This window comes from Typopeltis vanoorti, chromosome 5, assembly GCF_054136105.1.
Source record: "Typopeltis vanoorti isolate ZY-2024b chromosome 5, IOZ_Tvanoo_1.0, whole genome shotgun sequence".
Lineage (NCBI taxonomy): Eukaryota > Metazoa > Arthropoda > Arachnida > Uropygi > Thelyphonidae > Typopeltis > Typopeltis vanoorti.
This window is the reverse complement of record NC_143553.1, coordinates 145074306-145096899: the sequence shown is the minus strand read 5'-3', so window position 1 is coordinate 145096899 and position 22594 is coordinate 145074306. Positions and strand designations below refer to the sequence as shown.

The window sequence follows — 22594 nt, the reverse complement described above, 5'->3', positions numbered from 1 at the left end:
ACAAGACGACTTGGTAAGCTTAGATTTAACAATGAAGTCCACTCTGCCTTGTTTCCCATTGTTTGAGGATGCTCTGAGGAGTATCTGTGAGCCATCATACCATCTTGCTGTCAGTTCTTTCAATCTTTTTGTTTCATTCACTAGCAGGATATCTAAGTTGATACTGGTTAGTTCTTTGATTAATAAATCTTTTCTGTAGTCTCTTGCCAAAGTTAGAGTATTGCAGGTACCAATTCTATTTTCATTGATTCAAGAGGTGGTCTATTTTCATCTGCGAGATTCTTAGCACCCCTGGCCTTAAACAGAATCAACAAAGCTGGTATGGTAGGAAGTCAACTGAATAAATTTATATGGAATAAGAGAGAAGTTATTCAAAATACTAAATTAGCTGTATACAAGGCAGTGTTCAAAATAAAACACTTGACCAAAGAAGAGACCACGGATATGACAGTCCTGAGAAAGATTAGAGGCATGAACAGATTGCATCAGTGGCAATATCATATTAAAAATGAGGATATTAGGAAAGAACTTAACATTGTTAGCATCCAGGAAAATTAGAAGAGCAAATCTCAGGTGGTATGGTAACTTAAACAGAATGGGAGAAGAAAGATTGGATTCTTTCTTCTCCCATTGTGTTCTCTGCCAGGATGGCAGGAAAAAGACCCAGAGGAAAACCAAGATATAGGTGGATTGATATAGTAAAAAGTGCCTTAGAAGATAGAAATATAAGAGCTGATAATGTTGGAGTCTTGACAGGTAACAGATTGATTTGGAGGAAAATTGTAGATAGGAAGTTATTAACGATATAAGTTTTTCATGTTCTACTATCATATCCTATACAACTCTTGAGGGTACATGTCAGGAATTTGATGATGAGAAAGTAATAAAAAAAAATATCCTCAGCTATAGATTTACAATCTTTAGTAGTTGGGAATGATATTAAACAGTTTAAATATTCAAGAGACCAAATACCTCGAAAGCTGTCATCTGAGTCCGTATCATCCACTTTGACACTGGATCCAGCTGTGGAACAGTCATCATCATCATCAGGACAAAGGTAAGCTTCTATTTCACCTTGTTCACTTTTCAACCAGATTTGAAGTTTCTAAAAATGGTAAATAATAGATAGAAAATGAATCACAAATAATAAACAGAGTTATAGTGTATACATGTTAATCTGTAGATGTGCTTCTGCACTTCTCATATCCAAATTAATATATGAAAATAAATTGTTATCAGAGTTTGATCTGTCCTAATCTAAGAGTCTAGTCAAACTTACATTTTAATTGCTCAGTAATATTTTTATTCATAGCATCACTATAGAAATACAGAAACCGACTATTATATATAAAAGACAAAACCGCCAAACAATTTCAACTTTATATTTGGCTAAAATAAAGAACTTTTATTATTAAAAGACCAGAAGATAAATGATAAAATATACAAAGAGCCAACAAGTTTCACTAGCCACTGTCTAGCATTTTCAAGGCTGAACTGGTGTGAAAACAAATGCATTAAGTTACATTTCAAACATACACTTTAGTAACTGTTAGGCCATTACATTTGATCATTCTGTTTGAAGGCGTGCATGTGTTCGAAAGCTTCAGTCAGATTCCGGTACATGATCACGTGTTGTGTAGTTTTTTGCATATTGTAATTCTGTCGAGCTGAGAGAGATGATGAGATTTTTCCATATGTCTTTAAGAATAATACCCTGATTTCTATTGAAATTATTGCCTGTGCGTAGTACCACAGCTGCTTCTTTTAAATGAGAATGACTATAGATACAGAACTTTAAAAGAAGCAGCTGTGGTACTACGCACAGGCAATAATTTCAATAGAAATCAGGGTATTATTCTTAAAGACATATGGAAAAATCTCATCATCTCTCTCAGCTCGACAGAATTACAATATGCAAAAAACTACACAACACGTGATCATGTACCGGAATCTGACTGAAGCTTTCAAACACATGCACACCTTCAAACAGAATGATCAAATGTAACGGCCTAACAGTTACTAAAGTGTATGTTTGAAATGTAACTTAATGCATTTGTTTTCACACCAGTTCAGCCTTGAAAATGCTACACAGTGGCTAGTGAAACTTGTTGGCTCTTTGTATATTTTATCATTTATCTTCTGGTCTTTTAATAATAAAAGTTCTTTATTTTAATACATCAGACCAAATATGTACAATTTATATTTGGCTATTAAACAACAGTGAAACTTGCATTTAAATATAATTAACATTAATAAATATGAATAACAGTACAGATTACTTAACAGCCAAACATAGATAACTGGAAGGAAGCTTCCACACAGCCTATAAGTAATGTTAAGAATGCATGCAAAAGGGGAGCATGGTTAGCTAAGAGATGTATGCTATTGAGTAAGAGTTGCAAAATTACTGGTGAACTTCTGGGTAGTGAAGAAGTTGGCTGTTGATGTTACAAGAACTGAGTTTTGGATTATGGTAGAAACAAGTAAAGCTGTGAAGCCAGTATTTTATGTTTGTACTTTTAACCAGTTTGCTTATTTTTGCAGGATGAAGTTTTTGAGAAATTTAAGCATATTGAATGAATTCTTGATGCAGACTTTTATTTCTTCATTGTCTAATGAATACAATTTATGAAGACAAAATCATATATGTTAGACCAATTACTTTACTTACAATTAAGAAAATAACACTTGACGTTTTGACCTCTTTATCAAGGTCATCATCAGGAACACACATATACGAACAAGACACATGCAGTTTTATGTGATAATACTTATGTGTATTGTCACATAAAACTGCAAAATTAAAAAGCATACTTAGTTCATTCAAAAGATCCCCTTTATTACCTTGCCAAGATAAAAAAGGCAAGGCAAAAAAACATATCAGGAGTTGTTGTCAAGGTACTGAAGAAGTTTGTCAAGAGCAAAATACAGGAATAGATAGATGACAGTGGGATACTGTATGGGTTTTGTGAAGGTTGGTCATGCCTCAGCAACTTGCTCAAGTTATACAGTGCAGTGATAGCTAAGTTGGATAGAGGAAATGGGTTTACAGTGATAGTGCTGGACTTTGTAAAGGCCTTTGGACAGGATACCACATGAAATTAATCAGTAAACTGCAGCACATGGGAAATGGATATAGCGTTCGTGAGATGGATAGGAGGGTAGTTGATGGAGAGAGATATCAGAGAGTAGTTTATTCAGGAGTAGAGTCCAAAAGAAGGCCTGTGACTAATGGTGCGCCACAGGGTTCTGATCTTGGGCCACTACTGTTTAATTTTGTCATTAACGATATAGGAAAGAATCTGAGGGTAACTGTTTAGTTGTTTGCTGATGTGCAAAATTGGGTATAGCAATAGTTCAATACAGATAATGTCAAAATTTTACAGGATGATTTGGAGAGACTTGCAGACTGGACAAAGGAGAATGGATGTTAATGTAATGTGGCAAAGTGTAAGGTTATGCATTTTGAAGAGAAAAGATTACCAGCTCAATACCACATTGATAGAACTGTACTCTACAAAATTGACGAAGTCAGAGATTTGGGAGTGTTAGTGGATAGGGAGTTAAAGTTTAGGAGGCACATAGCAAAAGTAGCTAAAGCAGCTCATCAGATCACTTGGTTACTGAAGACTACTTTGGCGAGCAGAGACAAGCAGGTTATTATTACTCTTTACCATCTTGGTCACTCACCTCTAGTTTCTTGGTGATGAAGAAAAGGTAGAGAGGATCCAGAGATGAGCAACGAAGATGGTAGCAAGTCTATGGAATGAACCTTACAAGAACAGGTTGAAGATTTCAGAGGAAATTTTTCAGAATAGGTGTGGTGGGGGGAGAACTAGGGGCCATCCTTGGGAACTGAGTAAGACTGTAGTTAGAAAGGGTGTTAGAATTAGGTTTTTTGCTTGGAGAGCAGTGAATAAGTTGCTAGAGTGTCTGTTGTGGATGCTATGACTGTGAATGAGTTCAAAGCAAAGTATGATAGATACTGCACAAATGTTGGATAGTTCTGACATGATGTTTAGGGCTTCCCTTGATGAGTCTAAGGACTCCATGGAGTAGCCCGTAATAATAGTAGTTTGATGTTCAAGGTGTAAGGTAGTATTGTACACTCTTTCCACTATTATTTATAATCTATATGGACCACATATGAAGTGGCATTAAACCTGATATCAAAATGAGAAATATAAAGCTCAATTTTATACTTTAGAAAGATTGATGTTACACTCTTGAAAATAATCTACTATAAGGCTTCAAAAACTCCTTAATCGAAAGATTGCTATAACAAATGTTATGAAAATCAACAATGAATGGACAAAAAAATGAAAAAAGAAAAACAACTAAATTTTCAAATAGCTCAGAACAAGTAAAACATTTCAGTTTTACTTGTTCAGACAGAAATTTCAGAAAGGAGGCACATTAAATATGGAAAAGAGACAACAAAATAAGCAAAACTAGTATGGTGGGAAATTAACTGAATAATCTATATAGAATAAGAAAGAAATTAATCAAAATATTATACTAACTATATATAAGACAGTGATCAAACATTTTGATCAGAAATAAAAATACCCTGAATAAAGACCAGAGACCAGACATGAGTTATGAGAAATATTAGAGAAAGAAGGTTGATCAGGGGAGGTAAACAGGTATCAATCACAATAGAAATTAATATATAAGAATGGAACTTCCAACTACCAGCATTCCATAAGATGAACAGAGCTAGCCTAAAGCAGTATACAGTTACCTAAACAAAATAGGAAAGAAAAGGTTAGCAAAACTGACGTCAATGCCAGAAGGAAGACCCAGGGGAAAACAAAATCTAGGTGGATTTGACTGATGCAGTTACTATGCGTTAGAAGACAGAAATGTAATATATGACAGTATTGGAGACTTAACAAATAACAGATTAAAAACAATGAAGATTGTTGACATGAAACTATTAATAATGTAAGCTTGATTATGTGCTGATATCATAATATCCACATATCCTTTGAGGATATATATCAAGAAATATATATATATATATATATGAAAAAACACATATCAAGAAATGGTGTCAGCCAAATTTTATATATAAAATAAATTCATAACTTACATCACAGGGATCAGAAACCTCCAGTCTAGTCTCTAGTGGGGCTCTGATAGCCATAACAGTCTGGTCACTAAAAGAGCTGATGTGCCGTAAATCACGATATGTTACATAAGCAAATGTGAATGAAAGTTAAGGAGAAAGAATGAAATGAATTGGAAAAAATTAGCTACAAAAACACTAAATATATTAATTACCACGACTGTAAAGTATTGAAATGAAATTACAAATTTAAATGGAATTAAAAATGTACAAAGAGCAGTAAGCAAGAGTAGCAATAAGCAAGGCACCTCTGCTTGGCTTTGCATAGCCAAAAAATTCAAGGACTGTATTCTTCTATTCCACCCTCTTGCTACATCACTGAAATAAATAATTCCAATGAGAGATTCTCTTACTTAGCATGGAAAAAAAAAAAAAAAAAAAAAAAAATTGAGCCAGGAGCTTTTTTTTTGTATGTAAATCTTACTCAGAAAAAGTTGTAAACCTGTAGCACATTAACATTAGTAGTTAAAGTTACATAATCTGGAAATCCTGCCCTAGAAACCAAACAGGAAACTTTTTTTTAAAGCTGCTTTGGGTCTCTAATAAGCAAGGTGCTGGTCTCACACCACACAATGAAATTCATCTTCTACCTAAAGACATTTATAAACATCCACCCCTACAGTGGGAAAACTTCAGACAGTTGAGAGTGGGTATACACTAGCCACTCAGTCAATGAGGCCAACCCATCTGAATGTATCAGAGACCTTATTACCAAAACTTTTTTTTTTTTTTTTTTTTTTTTTTTTTTTTACAAACACACTCTGAAGCACATAGACTTCAAAACAAGATTATTCGGCATATAGAATTTGAATTCTTATTTCTGTGGTTTGCAATCACTGATACAAAAGAATGATACAATTTGAAAACTGAACCTATATGAGAATATCCATGTGCGAACACACACAAGCATAAAAGAATTGAGACATGGCTAAGATGGCTCCATTCTGTAATTTTTTGTGTAAGAAATCTATAAAATCAGAAAAATATCCAAATTCTAATTTCTGACTATTAATTTTAAAATGATTATGTGATGCTATCATAATTATATGTATATCCATTGAGGGTATATATCAAGAAATGATGTCAGCACCAAATTTTATGTATAAAATAAATTCATAATTAACTTACATCACAGGGATCAGAAATCTCCAGTCTGATAGTCTTGTGACTATCAGAACCTCTAATGAGGTTCTGATAGTCACAAGTCTGGTCACTAAAAGAGTGACCAGAAATTTATTTATTATTCTTAATGTAGATACAATTCTTAGAATTTTTCTATTATTTAGCTTAAAAAAAAAAAAAAAAGCATAACCTATGAAGTTTTGCCTTTACACATTAAAGATGTCCGCTTTTTAATCTTCTCTCAATCACTGCTTACCCCAAGTGAACTGAGTGAACTTATTTAACCTAAAAACTTAATCTTTGTACTCTTCACCAACAAACATATTAGAAATATTAATTTCCAGGAATGGTTTCTGGACAGATATATTATATGTTCTGTTTCTTGCTTTGATAGGCGCAAGTGTCTAGATCATTATTTTCTATTCTCTCTCTAATGTAGTGCTTTCATAGTGCAGTCATAAGGACATTGCGGAATTTATCTTAAGGCTGGGGTTTGTTGAGTTTGCTGGTCTCAATGTGGAACTATCAGGATTTTTTGTAGGATAAGAAACTTTAGTTTCTTTCTGGAAACTAACTTTATAACTTGAAATGACTTCTAATGGGTTTATTGATCAAGGACAATAAGAAATAACTAAATTATTTCTTATTGTCCTTGACCAATAAACCCATTAGAAGTCATTTCATGTTGTACCATCATTTTTTATTTTGGTTTAACCAATAAGAATACAATTTGGTTGGCTAAATCCCAAATTGCCAGCCCATCCTCGTTCTTGGATACTTTCAGTATCCAAGTAGATACCCAACAGGGTGCACCACGAGAAGGGGAGGATTGGACATTAGGTCAGAAGCCCTGGTCGGTTCTCCACATTCCTTTAAAGGCTATGTGGAGGTCTCCTTTCAGTTATACAGCTTTGACCCTTCTCAGGTGGTATGGTCACTTAAACAGAATGGGCGAGGAAAGATTAGCAAAACAAGTGTTCTCTGCCAGGTTGGCAGCAAAATGACCCAGAGGAAGACCAAGATATAGGTGGATTGATATGGTACAAAGTGCCTTAGACAATAGAAATATAAGATCTGATAATGTTGGAGTCTTGACAAGTAACAGACTGATTTGGAGGAAAATTGTAGATAGGAAGTTAGTAATGATGTAAATTTTTTCATGTAGTACTATCATATTCTGTACACCCCCCCCCTTGAGGGTACATGGCAGGAATTTGACGATGAAGTCATTTCAATAGCTTGTGATCAAGAATATTAAACATTTTTTAACATAACTTTATAACTCTTTCTTAAACATTATGTATGAATTTTTAATTAACCAATCCAACAGCCATGAAATTATATCTTTCTTAAAGATACATAAATTCATTAAGTCTATAACCCATTGCTGAAGCTAACTACATATTTCCAGTCATTACAATAAAAGAAAAAAATGAACTTTATCTCATCTTCACTGTTTATTAGTAAAATTAATAAAGCTTTAGCAAAGTAAAGCTCCAGTAAACCGAGAAAAAAAAAAAAAAAATCCTGTTAGATAAATTTAACAAATTAAAACTACCTAACCATTTCCCATAACTATCATGATACAACCCCTACAAGCATTTAGTGAAGTTTCTCTAAATACTTTTGACATCCATTAAAATAGATCAGCCATAATCTACTAATGACAGATCTGTATAATAATATCATAACCTCCTTTCATTTATCAGTGAAGCTTAATTAAATTTACAGTCTGCCATGCTTCACTAGTTGCTTTACCAATATAATTCATGAAGTTAAATTCCCTACGAGTCAAAATACCCAAATCTCCATACTTAGTAACTTTTTTTTTCACCTGCCCAACTTCAAAAATCTAATTCAATCCATCCCACTGCTATCTTATTGTACATACATACAGTTGTTTATATCATCATCAAATTCCTGACATGTACCCTCAAGAGGTGTACAGGATATGATAGTACTACATGAAAAATTTACACCATTACTAACTTCCTATCTACAATTTTCCTCCTCAAGACTCCAATATTATCATTATCAGATCTTATATTTCTATCATCTAAGGCACATTGTACCGTATCAATCCACCTAAATCTTGGTCTTCCTCTGTGTCATTTTCCTGCCAACCTGGCAGAGAACACTTGTTTTGCTAATCTTTCCTCGCCCATTCTGTTTAAGTGACCATACCACCTGAGATAAGCACTGCTAATGCATTCCTGGATGCCGACAATGTCAAGTTCTTTCCTAATATCCTCGTTTTTAATATGATATTGCAATTGATGCCACCTGTTCATGCATCTTATATCTGCGGTTTCTAGTCTTTGGTCCCAGCTCTCAGATCCATAAGTTAAAACTGGTTTGAACACTGTCTTGTATACAGCTAATTTAATGTTCCGACTAATTTCTCTGTTATTCCATATGAATTTATTCAATTGATTTCCCACCATACCAGCTTTGCTGATTCTGTTGTCTATTTCTATATTTAATTTACCATCTTCAGTAAAAATCGTGCCTAAGTGGCTGAAATGTTTTACTTGTTCCACTGGTTCCCCATTCACAACACAGTTAACATTTTCAATGATTCTGCCTATTTTCATTGTCTTTGTCTTTTTATTGCTGACCTTCATACCATATCTATTACAACAGTTATTCAATTTAGTCAGGGAATCTTGAAAATTTGTAGTGGATTTATTTAGAAATATAACATCGTCCGCATAAAGCAAAGAGCTGACATTAACATCTCCAATTCTGATATCATGTTTAATACCACTTTCCTTCATAATGCGATTCATATAGATAATGAATAACAGAGGGGATAATGTACATCCTTGTCTCACACCAGATTTAACATTAAACCATCTTCCTGTACTTCCTTCAATTCTAACTGCTGACTTACAACTCAAATACAGACTAAGTATTGCTTGATATAATGCCCCATTGACACCAAATAACTGTAACATATTGAATAGCTTCTCTCTTGGCACCTTGTCATATGCCTTTTTCAGATCGACAAAACTTAAATACAGATCTTTGTTATATTTCCATGCTTTCTCGACTATTTGTTGTAAAGTGAAGATCTGATCCTGACAGCCTCTATTTGGCCTGAATTCAGCTTGTTCTTCACCAAGCTTTTTTTCCACATTCTTCTCAACCGTTTCTCAAGTATACTTGTATAGATCTTGCCAGGAACACTCAGTAGGGAAAAAGTTCTGTAATTCTCACATTCAGTTTTATTTCCCTTTTTATATATGGGCACTATTAGAGCTCTACTCCAATCATCAGGAATTCGTCCCTTTGTCCAGGCTTTCTGAACTATGCAGTGCAGCCACTGCAAGACTTTTATACCACCATACTTCAGCATTTCTGGTCGAACATCATCTACTCCTGCTGCCTTTCCACATTTCAAGCCTTTGATGGCTTTTTCTAATTCAAGTATGGATATGTATTCCTGACTGTATGCCTGTTGAGTGTTTTTTACCACTTTGCTATCATTGCTTGTTTCATTTAGCAATTTTTCGAAGTAATTACTCCATATTTCAAGGATATCTTTTTTCTCCTGTTTTCATGTCACCTTTATCATCTCTAACTCCTTTTACAGCACTCTTTCCTCCATTTCTAAGCTTCTTCAACAACCTCCAGAATATCTTACCACCTTCTTGCATTCATAAGTCCATAATATTTTGAATAAATAGCAAATGAGAAAACATTTGAAAATATTAAATTAAAAATTTTTGCATCATCTGAATAAACGATAATACTGCAATATCCTTTGTTCATAGAATGAAAATTGGTGGAAGAAATAATAATAATTTGAGGTATGCAGATGATGCCACCTTGCTAGCAGAATGCAAAGAAGATTTGGAGGAACTTATTATGAAAGTTAAAGAAGAAAGTGCTAAATATGGTCTTAAACTTAACCTCAAAAAATACAAAAGTTATGGCAACATGTGAACTTAATGATTTTGAAGTAGATGGGGAGAAAATGGAAGCAGTTACCAATTTTGTGCTCCTAAGATCCCTAATTGATCAAGATGGTTATTGTACTGAAGAAGTTAGAAGAAGATTATTACTCGGAAAGAAAGCAATGACAAATTTCAGCAAGATCTTTAAAGACATTAGCCTCGCAAAAAAAATCAGAATCGTGAAAGCAATGGTATTCCCTGTGGTACTGTATGGATGTGAAAGTTGGAAAAGAAAAAATGTGAGAAAGAGTGAAAGAAGGAAGATAGATGTATTTGAATTATGGGTTTGGAGATGCTTACTAAGAATACCATGGACCGCAAAGAAAACCAATAAATCAGTGACAGAATAAAGCCAAATTGCTCCCTTGAAGCTACGATCATCAAGCAAAAAATTGTCATACTTTGGACGTATTATGCAAGCAAATGACAGTCTGGAGAAGATGATGATGCTTGCTAAAGTTGATGGAAGCAGGAGAAGAGGAAGACCAAGAATTAGATGGGTGGATGGAGTTAAAGAAGCAACTGGAATGCGCTTGGAAATTCTGAAAGATATGGCCAGGGACAGATCTAAATGGAGAGTATGTTCGTAGAATCACGAGGAGTCGAAAACGACTCTATGGAACATAACAACAATCCTTTGTTCCCAATATTGGTCCATTCAACCAATGTAAAATTAAAGCGATCTGACTCTGTTAATTCTTTAATTTTTGTTATTTGCACTTCTTTTTTATGTTCATATAAGTACAAAAATAACCAAGATATCTCACTAGTTCTTTAGTAATACACAATTCTGTTTCGAAATTGATTTGCACATAAACACTAATGGCAGTTGTTTGAATTGAGATTCCATCTTTGACAGTCAATCTAGATACAATCTCACTCAACTTTCTTGTTTTATGAAAGTTTAAAATTGATCGATCAACCTTAATTCTTTTTTAAGCTACTTGAAGGTTCCATATTTCCTTCAGCATTTATTTTTAAACATGCATCTTCAGCGGCATACTGTATGGATTTGAAATGTGGGTAATAAATAAGGAATCAAGAAAAAGAATTTTGGCATTTGAAAGAACTTGTTACAGGAAGATTCTATTATTCTATTGATCAGTATTGACGCCAACAAATTTCATTTTGAAATAGCAAAAATAATTTTTGATGCCAAACCTTCAGTTTTAAACTTTCCACTATCAAAATTGAAAGTTCTTACCTCATGAAAACATAATCATCACCAGAGCAGTATGACCGAAAAATTAATCTACTACTCTGAGACCGAAATACTTATGCAAAACTGGACTATGATCCCACAAAAAAGACAGCTGAAGAAACTGAACAAGCTACTCGATGAAACAACGTCGATAGATGAAGAAACTTCAAAAAAACGCAAAACATACCATGCTAGACCTCCGAGAATATACGGTTTACCCAAGCTTCACAAAAACAACTATCCACTCAGACCTGTCGTTGATTCAATTAGCAGCCCGACTTACAAGCTATCAAAATTTTTATCAAACCTTCTCCGTCCCCACATAGGCCATTCAACCTCTTCAATAAAAAACTCCACAGATTTTCACACCAAAATAAAAGACATTCAACTGCTGACAACAGACATGCTAATTAGCTTTGACATCGTCTCTCTCTTCACCAATATTCCCCATATAGAAACTGTAGACCTATTAAATCAAAAATTTCCATCGGACATTGTTGAACTTTTCAAATTTGTTATCACTTCTGGTTACTTCATATGGAAAGGAAAAATCTACAAGCAAGAGGAGGGAACAGCAATGGGGTCTCCCTTGTCACCCAACTTAGCAGATCTGTTTATAGAACATCTAGAAGAAAAAATCTTTGCATTCAAACCCAAACCAAAACTCTGGCTTCAATATGTCGATGATATCTTCTCAGTCTGGAGTCATTCCAAACAAGAGCTACTTCAGTTTTTAGAAAAAATCAACCTTCTTCATCCTCGCATCAGATTTACATTAGAAAGAGAATCCCCACAAGGCATCCCCTTTCTGGATTTACACATCCAAAAAAAAGAAGACGGCTCCATCTCTGTCTATCGCAAACCGACATTTTCAGGCCGCTACATTCACAATACTTCAGCTCATCATCCCTCTCAAAAATTTGGAATCATTAAATCATCGGTAACCAGAGCACACAGATTATGCTCTTCCGAGGATTCTCTAAAACAAGAATTGGAAATAATCAAAAACACAGTCACTCTAAATGGTTACAATCTCAAAACAACTCAAAAAATGATCAGCAATTTCTCCGCACTTCAACCTAGACAAGAACAACCCATAGGATTCCCATACTATGAAGAAATACAATCTTGCTGCCACCTACAAACCCATCGACCAGATCCAAAACTAATCTAATAATACCCTTGCCTAAAGACAAACTTTCACCTATGCTACTACCTGGTGTATACGAGGTTCGATGCTCCTGTAAACTCTCTTATTTTGGAGATAGGCAGATCAGTTTTTAAACGCATTTCGGAACATCAAGACCATATCCACCTCATCAAGCCCGCATAAATCAGGCCTCGCTCAACACAGAGTTGAAAACCCAAACCACAAGATCCATTGGAAAAAGACAAAACTTCTACACAGATCTTCATATAAATATGAACATTTATATAAAGAAAGTGCTGAAGCCCTACTCCACAGACCAAATCTAAATCGCAATGATGTTCTTGCCATTCCTAAAGTATGGGAAATTGTCATACAAAATTGTGTAAAAAAAATAATAACTTAATTGTAATTAATTTTAATTTAAGTCGATTTAATTTAATTTAAGTTCAGGCCACAATGCACCACTGCACGCAATTTGAATTCCTTTGTACGTACGTGCCCTTTCTTTTGTCATACTGTACTGATGATGTCCTAAGATACCTAGGATGAAATATTTACGTAATAAAAAACCTACTACTGTGGTTCATGTGTGTTAAATTTAGTCAGGAAGATTCTAAGAATAGGATGGGTACAGAAAATCACAAATAAAGAGCTCCATTGGAAGATATAACCAAAGGAGAATCTAATGCAGAAGATTATACAACGGAAGCTGCAATTATTTGGCTACATCTGCAGAATGAGGTGAGGACCAGAAGATAAAGATGTTCAAGTTTTTATTATGGATGGTGTAAACAGAAGAGGTAGACCATACAGAGAATGGATAGATGACATGAAGGACTGGGTTTACAGAAACTGCGACACTGTGCAAAAAAAATAAAAAGGTGAAAAACGATAGTGAAGGAGGCATCGGACACAAACAGGTAGTGAGTCCACGGTTTGTGATGATTTCTTTTTAAAATGTGATTTTTGCATCCATTCTAAATGCTTCATCAATCCACTATTCAATCCCTTACGTGATATCTGCTTGGACAATAACTGCACTGAATGCTTCATTTTCATATTTCTAAAGGTGTTTCTAAACTTCAGATTGATTTATTTTCATTTTGTAAAGGAAGTGAAAATATTAAAATGATAAAATTTATAAAAATTAAAATTATAATTTTTATCTCAAGTTATCAGCAATTCAAATTTAAAAGTAAAAATGAAAAATAATAACTTCAGCAATAGCATGAATGTCCATGGACTACTGGTAGTGATATTTTGCTTTTGTTTAACTAATGAACTGCTTGATAGGCAGGGTAATTCTGTGAGTGATCTACTCAGAGTTGCTAAGTGTAAAAAAAATGTCTATTATGTGTGGTTGTTCCACTGCTCTTCATCTACAGTCTGTCATCTAATGATATTATTATATTATATTTAAAGAAACAAATAGATTTGTAAAATAACGAATGACATATTTATTTCAGTTGTCAAATGGTTTCATTAATTTGTAATAAAAATTGAATAATACTCATTTTACTAAAATTAAAAATTATAATAAATTCCACACATTTCTGTTTCAGGTTTGCGAATTTAAATTTATGAATTGTCTCAAGTCCTGTCAAGTAGCTGTCTCATACAGAGTATTTTTACTTGAGTACATTTACTAGTTTCTCTCTTATTCTATATAAATTTATTTAGTCGACTTTCTATCATAATAGCTTTGCTAATTCTGTTGTCTATTTCCATATTTAATTTGCCATCTTCACTAAATAGCTGAATAGCTGAAGTGTTTTACTCTATAGATTCTCCATTCAGGATGCAGCTGATGTTTTTAATGATCTTATCTATTTTCATATTTTTTAAGGATTTTCCTTTCAAAAACTGAAATCAAATTCTCCAACTTTGCTGCAAATATCCAATTTTCACATCTATTTCTACTACACCTACAACAGCATGAGCAAACAGCTGCCCAGCATTCGTTTACAGTTGAATTGCTAACTCACTGAACCTACTACTCCCACACATCTTTCATTCTAACAACCTAGGTTCTGTGGTACAGTCTTTCCACATGCAGTATTCCTCAAAGACTACAACCACAGGCTCCTCAAACAGAATATCAACAGCTTGCTTTTCTCCTGACTCAACCCACAAATGGTATCAATGTGCTATACATTTTGCAGCCTGCCCTGTGTGGCAGTAATATAAGATAAAGACATGTCTATTATGAATATCATTTCATTAAAGGCTAGTTTTCCTTTCTTACATTTTATCTATATCTTGTATCAGTTCTTTATATTTTCCTTCTTTAATCCTAGTTGGTCTTGCAGTAAATTCTTTGTATGCTTTATTTCTTTTTATTATGGTTTGAGCACATTATTAAACCACTCTCTTCTTCTTGTTTATTTTCATGTTCTAGCTTCTTGTGCAGATTAAGAATTCATTTTTTAATATGTCTAGCTTCATTCTCTTCTTTCTTGTTCTATATATTCATTTTCAACTTCTACCTTATTCTTTAATTTCTTATTAAAGAATATTAAAGAAAATAAAATTAATAAGTATCTTTAATAAGATACTTATTAATTTTATTTTATAATAATAAAAATCAATCATTAATAATACTTTGCTTTTCATTATCTCTAAGTATTATTACTTAATATTACAAATCACTTTCACTATGGCAAACTCATTCACTGAAACAAACTACTGAAAAGTTCCCATACACACGGTGCTTTGCTAAAAGAAATACATTATATTTTCAAACTAACCAGCATAACATGATATTCCTCCAGTTCTTACAAGTTGGTTATAGTAAGAGTCTACTTTATGCACTCCATCCTTATCTATACATATCCCATATCTAATAGTGTGGAATAAGAATGGAATCTGTACAGATTACATGTGCACTTTGGGGATTTTCAGTAATTTGTTATAGTCAATGAGCTTATTATAATATAGTACGCCCAAAGATACGAGACCCTTCAACACTTCTGCGCATGTCAAAATTAGGAGAATCCATTCCGATAATAGGGAAATTAATCCGTATTGTGGGATGAGTGTTTATTATTACACGTCGGAAAATTAACTTCTCTTTTATGATTGTTGTAGTTTTTAAAGTGGCAACTATTTTGTTTGTTTGAAGATGGTAAATTAAATATAGAAATAGACAACAGAATCAGCAAAGCTGGTATGGTGGGAAGTCAATTGAATAAATTCATATGGAATAAGAGAGAAATTAGTCGGAACACTGAATTAGCTGTATACAAGACAGTGTTCAAACCAGTTTTCACTTATGGATCTGAGAGCTGGGTCAGAAGTAAAACACTTGACCAAAGACTAGAGACCGCAGATATGAGAGTCCTGAGAAAGATTAGAGGCGTGAACAGATGGCATCAATGGCAATATCATATTAAAAATGAGGATATTAGGAAAGAACTTGACATTGTCAGCATCCAGGAATGCGTTAGCAGAGCTAATCTCAGGTGGTATGGTCACTTAAATAGAATGGGGGAGGAAAGATTAGCAAACAAGTGTTCAGTGCCAGGTTGGCAGGAAAATGACCCAGAGGAAGACCAAGATATAGGTGGATTGATACGGTACAAAGTGCCTTAGACGATAGAAATATAAGATCTGATAAATGTTGGAGTCTTGACAAGTAACAGACTGATTTGGAGGAAAATTGTAGATAGGAAGTTAGTAATGATGTAATTTTTTTCATGTAGTACTATCATATCCTGTACACCCCTTGAGGGTACATGGCAGGAATTTGATGATGATGAACTATTTTGCTTGTATAACAGTTGGAAAATTTTACATATAAAGCACATGATTTTGCGTGAATGAATCGACTCTTCTTGGCAGTCTGCCAACGACAGCTCTTGCTTATGTGGTCGGACTATAGTATCTGCTATAATGAGAGTTGACTGAAAGCATGATACATTGATTCTCATTGCAACAAATACCGTTAAAACAGACTCACTCACTATAACAAACTACTGAAAGGTTCCAAATAAAATTACATAGGTACAATGTTATGTTAAAGTAAATTCACTATAAGAAACTGTTTCTGTGGTCCCTACACAGCGAGTGTTGACTTTTCCATTGACATTCCCCTTACGTTAATTCAAACACTCCTCCTATTATTTCCATGGAAATTCATTGGACTTCACATCAATCCCACTTCCTTTCAGATATATTGCTATGGGAAGGATCACTACCCAAACTAGTTTTGATCTTTATTGAGATCTCATTAGTGAACTAGACCCAATAAAACACCAAGGTTGAATTAATAAAACCCCAAAATGTTGAAAAACCTTAATAAAGGTCAAAACTGGTCTGGGTAGTGATCCTCTTCTAATACATTGTATTTTGCACATCTGAAAGGAAGTGTAGCTTGCATTATGGGTAGCCTACATGTAGCCTACATGTGACGATACTTTACAGAGAAACTTTGTTTGCTTACACTTAAAGGATTAAACAAGAATAATTTTTTGGCAAGTATAATTTATCATCATCATCATCATCATCAAATTCCTGCCATGTACCCTCAAGGGGTGTACAGGATATGACAGTACTACATGAAAAAATTACATCATTACTAACTTCCTATCTACAATTTTCCTCCAAATCAGTCTGTTACTTGTCAAGACTCCAACATTATCAGATCTTATATTTCTATCGTCTAAGGCACTTTGTACCATATTAATTCACCTATATCTTGGTCTTCCTCTGGGTCGTTTTGCTGCCAACCTGGCAGAGAACACTTGTTTTGCCAATCTTTCCTCACTCATTCTGTTTAAATGACCATACCACCTGAGATTAGCTCTGCTAATGCATTCCTGGATGCTGACAATGTCAAGTTCTTTCCTAATATCCTCATTTTTAATATGATATTGCCATTGATGCCATCTGTTCACGCCTCTAATCTTTCTCAGGACTCTCATATCTGCGGTCTCTAGTCTTCGGTCAAGTGTTTTACTTCTGACCCAGCTCTCAGATCCATAAGTTAAAATTGGTTTGAACACAGTCTTGTATACAGCTAATTTAGTGTTCCGACTAATTTCTTTCTTATTCCATATGAATTTATTCAATTGACTTCCCACGATACCAGCTTTGCTGATTCTGTTGTCTATTTCTATATTTAGTTTACCATCTTCAGTAAAAATTGTGCCTAAGTAGCTGAAATGTTTTACTTGTTCCACCGGTTCTCCATTCACAACACAGTTGACATTTTCAATGATTCTGCCTATTTTCATTGTCTTTGTCTTTTTATTGCTGACCTTCATACCATATCTATTACAACAGCTATTCAATTTAGTCAGAGAATCTTGCAGACTTGTAGCGGATTTATTTAGAAGTATAACATCATCCGCATAAAGCAAAGAGCTGACATTAACATCTCCAATTTTGATATCAGGTTTAATACCACATTCCTTCATAATGTGATCCATATAGATAATGAATAACAGAGGGGATAATGTACATCCTTGTCTCACACCAGATTTAACATTAAACCATCTTCCTGTACTTCCTTCAATTCTAACTGCTGACTCACAACTCAAATAAAGACTAAGTATTGCTTGATATAATGCCCCATTGACACCATATAACTGCAGCGTATTGAATAGCTTCTCTCTTGGCACCTTGTCATATGCCTTTTCCAAATCTACAAAACTTAAATACAGATCTTTGTTATATTCCCATGCTTTCTCGACTATTTGTCGTAAAGTGAAGATCTGATCCTGACAGCCTCTATTTGGCCTGAATCCAGCTTGTTCTTCACCAAGCTTTTCTTCCACAATTCTTCTCAACCGTTTCTCAAGTATACTTGCATAGATCTTGCCAGGAACACTCAGTAGGGAAATACCTCTGTAATTCTCACATTCAGTTTTATTTCCCTTTTTATATATGGGTACTATGAGAGCTCTACTCCAATCATCGGGAATTCGTCCCTCTGTCCAGGCTTTCTGAACTATGCAGTGCAGCCACTGTAAGACTCTTATACCACCATACTTCAGCATTTCTGGTCGAATATCATCTACTCCTGCTGCCTTTCCACATTTCAAGCCTTTGATGGCTTTTTCTACTTCAAGTATGGATATGTATTCCTGACTGCATGCCTGGTCAGTGTTTTTTATCACTGTGCTGTCATCACTGCTTGTTTCATTTAGCAGTTTTTCAAAGTAATTACTCCATACTTCAAGGATATCTTTTTCTCCTGTTTTCATTTCACCTTTATCATCTCTAATTCCTTTTACAGCACTCTTTCCTCTATTCCTAAGCTTCTTCAACACCCTCCAGAATATTTTGCCACCTTCTTGATATTTATTTTCTATATTCTTGCCAAAGTCCTCCCATGACTTTTGTTTAGCTAGTTTTACACACTGTTTAGCTTTCTTACATTTGTCTCTGTATTCTGTAAGAGTAAAAGCTGACTTATTTGCCAGGAACTTTTGATATGCTTTCTTCTTTTCCTTCACTGCCTCTTTAACTTCCTGTGTCCACCAGGGAGTTCTGATTTTTTTATCTTTGCACACAACCTCACCACATGCCTCTCTGGCAGAATCAATCAATGTTTCCTTCAGAGTTTGCCACTGAATCTCCAAGGTTTGATTCCTGTTCTCAAACTCTTTCATTTTCTTTTCAATAATATTTCTGTATTTTAGTCTACAGTTTACATCTGAGAGCTGCTCAACTTTTATTCGCTTTAAAACTTTCTTACATGTTATTCTTTTCAATATGAAATTCAATTTTATCCTGCTCAAGACTAAATAGTGATCACTTCCAATTTCAAATCCTGTGTACACTCTGGTGTCCTGCACCAGGGAGAAAACATCACTATCAACAATAACATAGTCAATGAGACTTTTCTTATTCCTAGCCTCTTCTCTCCATGTGAATTTGTGCACATTTTTATGTTGGAACATGGTGTTAGTAATAACCAGACCATGTCCTGAGCAGAAATCCAACAGATATTTGCCATTATTATTAGCTTTGCTCTTTTCTCCAAATTTTCCCAAAATATTTTTGTATGTCTCACAATCATTTCCTACTCTGCTGTTTAGATCCCCAACAAGGACCAACTTTTCATTTTTCATTGTGTCAGTTGCTTTTTCTAAAGCATCAAAAAATTCCTCCACTTCTACCTTAGTAGAACCTTCTGTGGGACCATAGGCACAAATAAGTCTCATTGTCCAGTTCCCCATTCTCATATTTGCCCACATTACTCTACTTGAGACTGACTGCCATTCAAGAAGATTAGCCTCGTATTTTGTGTTGAATACTATGGCTACTCCTTCTTTTCCTTGATTGTTATTGCCTGAATATAGCATTTTGTATTTATTGCTCAGAAAGATCTCACCAGTTTTGGTCTTTTTTGTTTCAGTCACCCCTATTATGTCGATCTGGTACTTATCTAATTCCTCAGCTAGCTCCCTTTCTTTGCCATTCAGGCTTCTTACGTTGATAGTACCGATCTTTAACTCTGGTGATGTTGAGTTGGGGTTTGTTTTCAGATTTGTTCCAGTAGCTGACTTTTCGCTGTTCGCCCTGGTTCCCTGGCGAAAACAACGGGGGCCTTGTTTAACCGGGCGACGCCCCAGCCGGCATGAAATTTTGTCATGTTGTACCATCATTTTTTATTTTGGTTTAACCAATAAGAATACAATTTGGTCGGCTAAATCCCAAATTGCCAGCCCATCCTCGTTCGTTCAGTATCAAAGTAGATACCCAACAGGGTGCACCACGAGAAGGTGAGGATTGGACATTAGGTCAGAAGCCCTGGTCGGTTCTCCGCATTCCTTTAAAGGCTATGTGGAGGTCTTCTCTCAGTTATACAGCTTTGACCCTTAAGCACCCCCTTTGACTTTTCCATTGACATTCCCCTTACGTTAATTCAAACACTCCTCCTATTATTTCCATGGAAATTCATTGGACTTCACATCAATCCCACTTCCTTTCAGATATAATTATAATTTATATTAACTGTATATTAACAAGTATAATATTTATATTATTTATATTATATAATTATATATATATATAATTATATAATTATTATATAATTATATAATATAATATTTATATTAACAAGTATAATTTATATTAACTGTATTTCATATGGACCTAAGAAGTTTCCTTTAAGTCTTCTGCTTATAGCTGGCATTAGTGATTTCTTTGATTATGAACTAGCAAAAAATCAGTAAGCATACCAAAGTTCCAGTTGTCTGAGTACCACTGTTCCATCTAACAATCATTCACCATGCTATTCAATGATAGAACCAAGGTTGGAAGGAAAGAAATCAAAATGTAAATGCCAAAAATAGATCTTTAATGACATGCTACACTCCACTGCTTTGTATACTTGTAGCATGTCTTCCATAAGATCTCTGAACTTTTAAAGGCCTCACAAGATCATTCAACTCTGGGTTATCAACTCTGGTGTTCAGACTATTGGGAAACTGAATTACATACAGTTCTTGATACAATAATTGTCTTCATCAACAGTCCACATCTCGCATGATTTAGGAAATGGCAATGTACTATCATGAAGTGTACTGGTCTTTTGTAGCTGATGGCAAGTTTAGTTATTTTATTAACTGTTTCTACTTTGCAGAAATGCCAGAGATATTGGTTAAACAGAAGTAGCAATTACTTTCATGGGTTTCCTAAAATTTGGGATAGCAAATGGCATTGAAATATGTACAAACATCCTCTTAAAAATTGTGCATCCACCACCATCATCACCATTGCAACACCATAATGTGAAAAACCAAGGTCTAGTCTTAATCTCTTGATTAGAGAAGCAAATGCCAGTATCATAGATTTCACACTAATCCACATATATATATATAGCAAAACAAGACTGCACTATTCATATATTTATGAAACATCATGCCCTTCAAACTTTAGGCAGCAATCAAAATTATGCCCTACTCTTTGTACAAATGAGCAAATACATTACGATGCACTCTGCAAAGCCACTTTAAATCTGCAACACCTGTTAAGAGAAAGCAAATGCTAAATCATAGAACTAGATATAGTGTTCAGAGTGGTAGCTATATATCTGGCTGCTCTTCATGGTAGTGAATCACAGCATATGAACAAAGTTATCTCCTGGAGAGTGACACATACACATCACATGACATAATCTGCTGCATGGCCTGAAGAGTGGCAACCTTGAGCTGATCATCGGAACTCACGGAATGCTGACTTCTGCAAAGTCAACAGTTTTCATAGGCAAACTGTGGGTGATATAACAATATGGGTGAATAAGACTATTACACTTTTTTATAAAATCTTTATCAAGTAGCTTTATTTTTATCCTCCTACATGTTTCGCCAATCTGTTTCTATTGGCATCCTCAGGGAATACAAATCAGTAAGCACAAAATGAAGGTTACAGACTAGGTTATAACCGATGGTTCTAAATCATACAAAAATTGGTATTGTGCGTGACAATGTGCGTGTCTCGTTAACGTGATTTATTCGTGATGACTCATGACGTAATTGTTATGAAAGTTCATTTCTTTGATATTTAATGATCTGATAAAAGTTTTCCAAATTTCTGGTAAAATTAGACCTTGATTCTTGTTTAGGTTTTCAGTTTTACGGATGACTGTAGCTGCTTCTTTAAAGGTTCTTGAATGGTAGTTATCTTCTATGTATGGCATAAGGCTCTTATCCCACTCAATGTGATGGTTAGTAGAGGCAAAGTGGCATGAAAGGCCTGAAATGTCTTGTCTGTTATTTCTGACATATCCTATGTGTTCTTTCTTTCTCGTTTCGAAGCTTCTAGATGTCTGACCTACGTAACTAATACCACATGAGCAAGGAATATTATATACTCCAGAGTATTTGTAGAATGGGTGAGGATCTTTCGGTGATCTTAAAAATTTCCGAATAGTATTGATTGGTTTGAATGCCACTCTGATCTTATGTGGTTTTAAAAGGTTAGCTAATTTTTTGGAAAGGTTGTTGACAAAAGGAATCTTAATTGTACTGATGTATTGGACGTCATCACGTTGTCGATGTGGTATATCTTTAAAAAAATTA

The 22594-nt window shown here is 34.5% G+C and overlaps 1 protein-coding gene across 1 annotated transcript in view; it reads right to left on the bottom strand.

Annotated features, from left to right (window-relative positions):
• LOC150106905 (transcription factor E2F3-like) overlaps positions 1–22594 on the bottom strand; it is an 86433-nt gene that overhangs the window by 10985 nt on the left and 52854 nt on the right. The window contains exons 6-7 of the mRNA XM_090393367.1: positions 5096–5210; positions 973–1105 (exon numbers count right to left, since the gene is read on the bottom strand). Coding sequence (XP_090249493.1) covers positions 973–1105; positions 5096–5210 — 248 coding nt within the window. The remainder of the gene's footprint in view (positions 1–972; positions 1106–5095; positions 5211–22594) is intronic.